The sequence below is a fragment of the Haliaeetus leucocephalus genome, unplaced genomic scaffold, assembly GCF_000737465.1.
Source record: "Haliaeetus leucocephalus isolate CR32 unplaced genomic scaffold, Haliaeetus_leucocephalus-4.0 Scaffold76, whole genome shotgun sequence".
In the NCBI taxonomy this organism is placed as follows: domain Eukaryota; kingdom Metazoa; phylum Chordata; class Aves; order Accipitriformes; family Accipitridae; genus Haliaeetus; species Haliaeetus leucocephalus.
In genome coordinates, this window is record NW_010972512.1 from 877009 (window position 1) to 887268 (window position 10260).

At 42.7% G+C, this 10260-nt stretch overlaps 2 protein-coding genes across 4 annotated transcripts; both read left to right on the forward strand.

The window, feature by feature from the left end:
- The first annotated feature begins 1 nt into the window (after position 1).
- Positions 2-7779, forward strand: LSM7 (LSM7 homolog, U6 small nuclear RNA associated (S. cerevisiae)). 3 transcript variants are annotated; one of them, XR_775222.1, is made up of 5 exons: positions 2-67; positions 440-530; positions 2711-2782; positions 3957-4159; positions 7710-7779. XR_775222.1 is itself a non-coding variant. In XM_010580796.1 (4 exons), exons 1-4 carry the CDS (start codon positions 23-25, stop codon positions 4097-4099), a joined length of 351 nt encoding a protein of 116 aa, XP_010579098.1. In that variant the 5' UTR covers positions 2-22; the 3' UTR covers positions 4100-5517. The 3 variants fall into 3 exon arrangements, 2 of the variants coding, with proteins under 2 accessions (XP_010579098.1, XP_010579113.1); XM_010580796.1 differs by lacking the exon at positions 7710-7779 and having other exon boundaries at positions 3957-5517; XM_010580811.1 differs by lacking the exon at positions 7710-7779 and having other exon boundaries at positions 41-67; positions 446-530; positions 3957-5517.
- Positions 6422-10260, forward strand: LOC104840080 (kelch-like protein 24). Its single transcript, XM_010580786.1, has 3 exons — positions 6422-8334; positions 9062-9473; positions 9687-10260. The coding sequence occupies exons 1-3, from the start codon at positions 7356-7358 to the stop codon at positions 9991-9993; spliced, it is 1698 nt and encodes a 565-aa protein (XP_010579088.1). The 5' UTR covers positions 6422-7355; the 3' UTR covers positions 9994-10260.

Genomic DNA, 10260 nt, shown 5'->3' on the forward strand with positions numbered 1-10260 from the left:
ACTTCTGGCAGCGGCGAATGAAATGGCGAGCGTCGGCGGAGGTGGCGGCGGCGCGGGCAAGATGGCGGTGAGAAGCGGGGTTTCTGCGGGTGCGCGGCCTTATGTGAGGAGGCGAGCGGGGCCCGGAGCGTCTCTCGCTGATCGTTGGCGGCCCAGGGGTGGGCCCGGCCCGGCCCCTGGGGGGGGATTTATGGCCGCGTGTGTCCGCGGCGGTGCCGTAGAGGCCCGGCCGTCCTGTGCTGCCGGCCCGCTGCCGTGCCAGTCGGCCTGTCCTCATGCTCTTCTTTCGCGTGGAGCTCTGTCTTGGGGCGGTTTCCGTGGCCGTGTTACAAACAGCGCAATAAAAAGAAACGTTATGGAGGATATATGTAACCGGGGGGAAGGGTGGGGCAGGGGAGGGTTCTTTCTAATTCAGATTGTCTTTGCTCCTCGCCTTTAGGACAAGGAGAAGAAGAAGAAGGAGAGTATTTTGGACCTCTCCAAGTACATCGACAAAACGATCCGAGTGAAATTCCAAGGTGGGAGAGAAGGTAAGCTGGCGGTCGGCCCCGGACCGGGGATGAGGCATGTGCCTCTGCAGCATGAAGCTTACTTTGCGTTTTGGTGTTTTGACTCGGTCTTTGCTTGTCAGCTTTCGTCTCCTGTGTTGCTTGCTTTCAAGGAAAGATGATGAGTAGCAGGTGCTTTTATTTGTTCCTGTTTGCAGTTACAGGTGTGACGCTTATTTCCTTTAACTTTTCCATTAATCCCCTGGCTGCAGTTTTATCTTTGTTTCATCCGTGCACCTTTTTTTCATCTTCTTTTATTAGTTGTCTTCAACTGTCTTGTTTCTTCTGGCTGTTTTTTCACATTGCAAGGGTGCACTTAAAGCAGCAAAGAAACGTTTATGGGTGTTACTGTTGTCCGAAAAGCAGATTTGTCACCTGGTGTGTGATGAGCCAGTAATCACACACTCGGGAGAGACATTATTTATTTAATATTTGTGCAAAGATGGGTGCTATGTGGTAATTCCACAAAGCTAGCATACCCTGCAGTTAAGCAAGCAATTTATACAGTTTTAGATTCACCCACTTAGTTTCCAAAGTCCTTCCCCCAAATCATTATTGGTAGTTGCTTATCTGCCACCATTTCTATTGGGCTAAGGTTTTTCTCTGCTTCAAGTTAAAAGTACAGTGTTCTTTTATTCTACAGCACATGCTCAAGGAGGTGGGGTGGAGGTAAGTTTTTTAGGTCTTGAGTTGAGTTGGTGGTCTTGATCTTCCACCTGCTGCCTTTACTTTTCCCCTAGTTCATGCTGGTTTGGCAATCATCTGGCCTTCGGTGCCTTCTGGAGCAGGATGTTTCCTTTTCATCAGCGTTTAGTTCCTTCTTCAAGGGTATACTTGCTGGCAAAGCCTGCATCGTTTATACAAAGTAACCAGGCCTACACAGTGAAACTACTGCGTAATGGTCCTCCTTAAAGGACAATGCATCATGTTTAACCCTAAACTGAGGTGTATCACCACAGTTAGGCCATAACATTTGACTACATTACGATTAGTACACCTGTCATCCCTTTCATCTCTTAACATACTAAATGTGCCTGGAGTTCATTGATTGTTTCAACATATTTCACCATGTCTTTTCATCACTTTCGAGGGTTTTGCATCGTTGTTCCCTGCTCCCCCTTACTTGCTCCCTCACCGTATCTACAGCTATCCATCCCAGTGCAGCTGATAGCGCCACCTGCAGACTACTTGTTTGTCTGAAAGTTAACAGCATGCTGCATGGAAGATGCTCGGCAGAAGCTTTTGCAAAGAAAACTTGGTTTGCTTTTAAAAATGTCTTTTAAAACTCCACTGGGACCTGCTGCTTGCGAGGTTTTGGAAGTTACTTGGATGCCTTACTGATAAGTGTGGGTTTTGGGGGGGTTTGGGGTTTTTTGTAGTTTTGGGGCAGTTGACAATTCCATTGAATCTATTGGTTTAGATTTTCTTCTCAAAAAATTCATGCCAAGTTCCTTTCTGATCTTCATAGAACACCTGGGATTGTAAGAGTCTCTTCATTGATTTGGGCTGTTAGCAATGATAGTAATGCTGGTAATCAACAAGTATTTTTCAACTTGGGAGATCATTCTGTGTAGTCTTGTGATTTATTTAGTGCCCAGTCTTGTGGAATTGTACTCTTTTGGGACAAAGTGCTTGTCTGTCTGCAGTGCATTCCTATGAAGGCAGTGCTTATGCTAAAGGGATTATATTCTAGGAGGGCACCCGGAAGATGGGTTTTGTGAGGAAAACACTTCAGAATTTTATCTTGCCTCATTTTTTGCCATATCCCTTTGCTAAGGGTATTTATTTGGTTTTGGGGTTGTTTTTTTGGTCGTGTGGCTTTTTTTTTTGGTCATGTGGCTTGTATTTATTTGTTATGCTGAAGTCTTCTTAAAATGCCTCTGAAATTGCCTGAAAACAAAAATGTTAGTGTCTTGAAGAGCATTTTGAAGAATTGCTTGAAAAACTTGTAAGTTTCAATTGGTACAAAGCAAATGGGGTTCTTGTGCATTTGCACTTTGATAAAGAAGGCACTGTTTAATCTCTCTGGTCTCATTTGCTTGATAGCCTTGCTTGAAGGAGGGAACAGAGCTGGAGAACTGAACTTGACCTTCATGAAGTCTTGTGTTGCTGTATACCTGGTTTTGGTCTCTAATAATTGTTTTGTGTGTGGTCTTCAATAGCAAGTGGTGTCTTGAAAGGATTTGACCCTCTTCTGAACCTTGTGCTAGATGGTACCATTGAATATATGCGAGGTAAGTAATATGCTATCTGTGTAAAGCCTTTTTTCTGCTTGCACCCCCCCCTCCCCCCCGCTGAATAATTTTCTTAACAGAAATCTTACAGCTCTGTGAGTGAATAACCATAAACTGCGGGTTGACATCAAACTGAGACACATTCATGATAAGTTGTAAAGAAAGGGATAACAGAAGTTAGATTAAGCATATTCACTGTATTGGAACATTCTTGGTAGTCCTTGCTTGAGCTCCTCTATAACTCATTTGCTGCTTTTGTCCTCTAAAGCTTGAATAAAGTAGTGTGTCTCCCTTCAGATAAGGCAGTTGCCTTTGCCTTTATTTATACTGCTGGAGGGTTGCTGTTTTGCTCAAAGGAGGAAAAGCATCTCAGCAAGAACTAGTATCTTACTGTCTTAAACACTACTTTAAATGCACTCTTTGCATTTCTGTGGAACTAAAGCCTTCTATAGCTTCTTAGATCTAATAGAGCCGTAGGGCTTTTTTTCTTATTATTTTTTTCTTTTTCCCATCCAAGGATAAATATTCCCATTTCCCTTTCTTCTCTCTGAAACAAAACTTATCATATGATAGGTCAGTGTTTTTGAAGAGTATTCTCTTGCCTGCTTACAAGGAAGCATCTGAAGCTTTAATTTTGTTCTCAGAAGGTAGCTTTAAAAGATGATTGTCAAATATATTGACTTCTCGAGGAGGGTAGAATTGGCTATTGTTAAGTGTTTCTCTGTCCCCATCCACAGCCTTGTTTGGCTTGGTCTGGGAATAGACCAGTGCATTCTGAAGTCAGGGTCTTTTTCTGATTTGCATTGATCCCAAAATGTTTGTCTATAATGGCATTTGAAATAGGGTCAGGAGCTTTTTTAATCACTTGTATGTATGCTTTTGGTTAGATGAATGAAAGGACCTTTGAATTCTTTAGAAGACATGTGTTCTGCTTTGCATACAAAGCGAAGTTCTTTGTTGCTCACTGTAGCATGTGCTACTTTTGAAAATTAGTAAATCAGTAATGTCTTGGAAGACATCATGTATTACTGCTGCATCACTTTTATAGTCCATGTGTTCAATAAAACAGTGCAGAGATGCCTGGAAAAAACCCGTATGTCTGTGCCTTTTGAAGTTGATGGAATTTGGCTTCTATTCCTTATGTTGCCATTGTAACTGTTGGTCTGTTTTTCAGATCCAGATGATCAATACAAATTAACAGAAGACACACGTCAGCTGGGACTTGTGGTCTGCAGAGGGACTTCTGTAGTTCTTATTTGTCCACAGGATGGAATGGAAGCTATTCCAAACCCTTTCATTCAGCAGCAAGATGGCTAATGCTTTCTTTGGATTGTCTCTGAAGACTTCAAGGGTGCAAATCATTGGAGAAAACTATCAGTGTGTGAGAAGCTTCCTGTTTTGGGGGAGGAGTTTGAATGTGTATTTGTTAGTGTGAAAGAACAGTCAACTTTTATTTTTGTGGCTTTCCATAAATGATGAGAGGATGGGGCATGGTGTGTAAGAAGTAAGTTCTGATTTTTTTTTTTCCCCTCCTGCAAATAAGTGTGTAACTACATTGTTTAGAGCTGACAGGAGAGAATATATTGTCATGTTATTGTCTGAGACCCTCTTGATCTTATGAGTTTTCAAACAACCACATAAAATTAGTAAAGAATGCCCTGAATATTGGTTATATTATTTACATTTTAAAATACATTAAAAATGTACTTAATCTAAATTAATCTAAAGCCTAAATACATTAGAACATGTTTTTCTTCCTCTTAGATATGTGAGTACTCAGCTGGGAAGCATTGTGTTGTAGTCTTCCCCGCTGTTGAGTTCAGTCTCTTTTGCCTGCTTGCTCCAGCGCATGCAGGAAAACTACTTTCCTTGTATAGTACCTTGTCATCACCTTTACAAGCTGTGTTGCTAAGATCTTTTCTAGCACTTATTTCAGATCTTGTGGGCTGTGATCTGTGTATCAGAAGGTTCACATATTTCTACCGAAGGACTGGACTAACTTCTAGGATGATTCTTGGCTCAGTGACATGAACCTTACAGAAGTATCTCTTTGATAGTTGGAATTTTAGGGGAAGAATATTTAAGATCCTAATGTTCAATTGTAGGCAGTATCTGGAAATACTGCATATTTTTATATTGTAGCTATCTACTTGTGGTTCTGCTTGTTATAACTTGATTTGTAAGTAAACATTTTTATTTCTTTTATACTGCAGAAACAGCAAGATTTGAGGAGTTTTGAGTGAATAAATACAAATTAATCTGTTCCTGAATGTCTGGGTTTTTTTTAGTCTGGAAAAAGTGCTCTACAGCTGACATTGCAGTTCTCCACAGCTGTAAATCTAAATGAAATTTGTTCAGGAGGTATGTAAACACAGCAAAATTGGGAAGGACCAGATCAGAAGCTGTGCTCCACTCTAAGACAGGAAATCAATGAGAAATTAAGAGCATCTGGTCCCTTTTTTGAGGACTTGTGCTTTTCTGTTAGGCATTTTAAAGACTGTCTAGTAGAGGTTATGTGCCTGTAAGCTGTATGTAACCTGCTTCTGCCACCTGTTTTTTCCTGAGGACCCTTTATGAGGAGGATGTGGCAGAGTAAATTGTTTTGGTGGCAGCAGCAGTCTTGTTCCTAGAGGTTGTCAAGAAAACATGCCAAGGACAGGTTGTGTTGGCTGTTCATCTTGGCAACAGCACCATACTCCCATTCATAACCTTTCCTGCGTCAGCTCTGAAATGGATGGGAATTCCAGTTCAGTGTGTCGGACTTCTCCAGGAGGCTATGAAACTAGGAACTAATTGTCTTGTGTGGCATATTGCCTGTGTAAACTTCAGTGCTTCTGGATTTTAATGTCCTAGGAGCTCACTCTTTGAGTGCTTCACAGAGCTGTCTGTAGAGTCATGCTCCTTCCAACATAACTTTTTTTCTAACACCACAAAGCTTGTTCTTCATGCAATTGCACAATTCAAAAGAGTCTCCTTATTTAGAGTGTTTGGAGCAGAATTTGCTCACCATCAGCCCGAGTAGAGTCTTGAACCATCCCTTAGGTGGGAGAGAGATTGCTGGTGGTTGATACCAATAACATGCTGTACCATCTCTGCACTCTCTTGTTTTCTGAGTGTAGTGTCAGAAACAGACCTGCTGAAGCTCTCTTCAGTAGATTGCAGGCTCTAGATGCAGAGGGTACAGAGATCTGCCTAAAGTCATGTGTCAAGTGCATAAACTCTGGCAATGGGCATGTTTCCAGCATTTCCTGCTCAGTTAATAGGTTGCTCAGTCTTCATTGCAAGATACATGGCTGTCCTTTTCTGTAGTGCAGACTTCTGGGTTATATTTGGGAGTCAAGTACCTGAAAATAAGAATATAAAAATGATGGGGGACAAACTTTTTAGCAGGGCCTGTTGTGGTAGGACAATGGGTAATGCTCTTAAACTAAAAGAGGGTAGATTCAGGCTAGATGTAAGGAAGAAATTTTTTTACAATGAGGGTGGTTGACCAGAGAGGTGATAGATGCCCCATCCCTGGAAATGTTCAAGGTCAGGTTGGATGTGGCTCTGGGCAACCTGATCTAGTTGAAGGTGTCCCTGTTCATTGTAGGGGGGTTGGACTAGACCTATAAAGGTCCCTTCCAACCTGAACCATTCTGTGATTCTATAGCTGAATTTTAAATGTGTATATGCTTTTCTATTGGATTAATTCTTAAATGTGACTGTTTATAAATCCATTTGTAACAGCAGTTTTGCAGAAGCCTCTTCCAGAAATGCAGGGGAGAACCTCCAGGGAAAAAAGGTGCTCAGATAGCACTATTCTGCTTGCTGAACTCCACCAAGAAATGGGACTGAGTCTTGCTGGGATGGGCTCTTTGGGATAAGGGGCCCTAGTTCAAGGTCACTATGCAAATCTCTCCACCTAATAGCTTGGTCTAAACACTTTGAGGAATTCACTGTGTGGAATCAGTGAGCTGTTGCTTGTACTATGACTATATCTGTTCAGTGCATTGAGATTAAGGATGACCAAATATGTGACAGCCATCTGGGTTTGAATGGGGGCTCATTCCTTCCCCCATCTCTTACTAAAGTATAAAGTTAAATATATACTAAATACAGCAAGCAATCTGGAATTTGATACTAAACTTGAACTGATGAAGGATGTGGCTTTGGGGAAATCAGTTGTTTTTCCCAGAAGTCGAGCTTTCCTCTGTTTTTGATCTGCAGAAGTGTAAAGTATTGTAATGGATACTTTTTTCCAAATGGGTTCAATGTTCTTCTACAACTTCTTGATATTTAGTCAGTGCTTAGGAAGATTGTTGTTGTTTTTCCTCTTTCTTCCTCATAGTCCAGGCTCTTTGCTTGGCTAACAGCTCTGCTAATTCACTATCATCTTACCTGGCTAAGGTAGATGCCAATTAAATCTGCGGTTTTTTTGGTTATACAGCTCTCCTGCTATTGCTGCTGTGAAAGCAGCAGGAAAGACTGAGGAGCAAAGCGGGAGGGTAGAAAACATACTCTATTTTTAGGACAAGATTGGCTTATCTTGTATTTATACTACCTAGGGGGATAATGTTTCCAGAGACCTCACATGAGTAAAGGCTGCATAAGGATTGAGTTAATTTTAACTGCCTGGCAGTCAACAAGCATGGAGCCTGCACAAGAACCAGAGGAGCTGGGACCTCAGACAGAAATGATTGCAGACACAGTTCTTGAGGTTGGAGAGAGACTCTTTCAGGTCAGCCGTAGGGTGCTTTCAGTACACAGTCGTTATTTTGAAGCCATGTTTTTTGGGGGAGCGAGAGAGAGCTGTGAACACCACATAGTGATAAGAGGGATTGATGCAGTGCCTTTTCAGGCACTGCTTGAGTTCACTCACACAGCCCAAGTGCTTATAGGTCAAGAAAATGTGACCAGCTTACTGGAAACAGCTGATTTTTTTCAGTTTGACAGGGTGAAACTGTTGTGTGAGAAATTTCTGGAGAGAGAGCTGGATGTTTCCAACTGCCTGGGCCTGATGACCTACTCGCAGCAATTTGCCTTTATGGAGCTGTATGCATCTGCTATGAATGTGGCTCTCACTCACTGGGGGGATGTGATGTGCCAGGAAGAATTTAAGGCACTACCCAAAGAAATGCTGATGCAGCTCATAAAAAGCGATGACCTCTTTGTTTCACGAGAAGATGTGGTTTTTGACAGTATTATGAGGTGGATAATGGAGGACCCAGCAACGAGGGAAGAAGACTTTCTGGATTTGGTGGGTGAAGTCAGGGTCACTTTCCTGAGTTTGTCCTTCCTTGATGCCTTGGTGAAACGCAGCAAGTACCCTGGAGAGATGGATACCTTTTCCAGAATAATAAAGAAGTTAGACAGCTGTCCTCCACCCAGCTGGCAAAATACAGAACTGTGTCCTTACGCTGGTCGGAGCTATGACACCTTATATGTCCTGGGAGGAAAGCATGACAAGGAACAGCAAGAATTATTTCTCTTTCAACCTAAAACGGGGACCTGGCAGGCTTGTTCTCCACTGCAGCGCAGGAACCTCACCCAATATGCAGTGGCAGCAGTAGGTAACTTACAGAGAAGTGGGACTGAGCAAATGCAAACAGAAGTTGAGGCTGAGAGACCCAAATGCAGGGAGTTCAGCTGCTTCTCCTGTAAAACTGCGTTGTTCAGCATTGCCAAAACCTCATTCATATTTGTGCTCGTATTTGTTCAAAGAGTGATTTTGTTTTCCTTAGTCTTGGGAGAATGTTAGACAACGCTGAATATTTCTTTTCATACAGCAGAAACTATTGAACTCCTTACATTAGCTCTATGTGGAGTGAGTCTAATGACTTCACTGTAGGCAGTGTATTTTTTTGGCCTTCTCTTCCATGGTGGTTTTGACAGATGTTGACTTCTGATTTATAGTTCCCATTAAGTTAAACTTACCCATGGATGTTGTGAAATCTTCATGCTTGGAGACTTTCAAGACGGCTCAGTACCATGGCTTCCCTTATTTAGTGTTGGTGATAGTCCCATTTCAAGTGGGAGTTTGGATGTGAGATCCCCAGAGGTTCTTTCCAAACAGTTTCCATAATTCTGTTCAAGAGTGGGAGCAGACTTGGAAGGACTTACTGCATCCTGTAGACACAGCATATCTGTGTAGATGAGGAATCAAATACTGCAAACTGATACAAAGAGCAGTAATTTTCTCTGCTCATCTTGCACCTCATTGGTACAGCCCAGGAAGAAATGGGGCAGGAGCAATTTTCAGCCTTCATGTAACTGATACTTTCTCTGCTGTCTTTCCAGGGAGCTTCCTTTTTGTGACAGGAGGGTATTTCCGAGATGAGTTTGTGTGGTATAGTGTGGATTGGGTGCTTATCTACAATTGCTTGGACAATAGCTGGCTGGAAGGGCCTGCCATGAAGAAGTCCCGCAATAGCCATTGTGCAGTAGGAGCAGGGCTCTACCTGTATGTACTTGGAGGGAGCACAGATGAAGGGATAATCCCAGCAGTGGAGCGCATGGCTCTGACGGAGTCAGAGTGGGAAAGCATGAGTCCTATGGCTCAACCTGTGGAGAGAGGAGATGCGGTCAGTGTGGGAACCAGGATCTATGTGGTCTGTGGCCTGGATGAAAATGGACATGTATATGATGGAGTGCAAAGGCTGAACACGGAGACGGACAGCTGGGATGTCATCTCATTCTCCCCGCTTCCAAGGTAAGAAATAATCTTCTGGGATCTAGCAGGAGAAGAAAGGTTCTACAGCTTTGGTCTTGCTCCAAGAAGAGGTTGGACTGGAGAAATCCAGAAGTCCTGTCCAGCAACATTTCTGTGATTCTCTGTTTAAATGGGACTCTTGATATGAGGACCAAGGTCACACTGAATATTTCAGTGGCCATTGATTCTGATCAAGGGTTTCTTCCCTCCTAGGTATGACCTCTGCATCACATCACTGAATGGTGCTCTGTACACCATAGGAGGGGGAGCTTTTCGATTTGATGTGGAGACAGATGAATGGACCCAGGTGGATGAGGAATGCTTGACCCAGAAGTTCTTCATGGGATGCAGCACCGTGAATGGACGAATTTATCTCCTTGGACAGAGGAAGGGGAACGGTGCCCTCCCCATTGTAGTCCTCTTTGATCCCTACATTGATATGTGCCAGGTTATAGATAACAAACTCCCTTGCCCCCTTCCTATTCATGGATGTGTGTCTGTGCGAAGATTTGATACATAGGCATGAGCGATGCCAGATCCAGCATATCCAAAAAGTCATATGCTTTACAGCTGATGGGAATTAGATTGCATCAAGTTTGGTCTGTGAAATTTTTTAATTTTGAAAATAGATCTGTTCCTTCATAACTTTGTCTTTTTTTTCTACCTGGCAACTGAACTTGAAGCAAAAGCCAGTGAAACCTTTATGTCTACACAAAGGTTGCAGGTCGTTATTGGAAATAGTGGTCAGCATTGTTATGGTACATAAACTCCTCGGGGTCGATGCTAA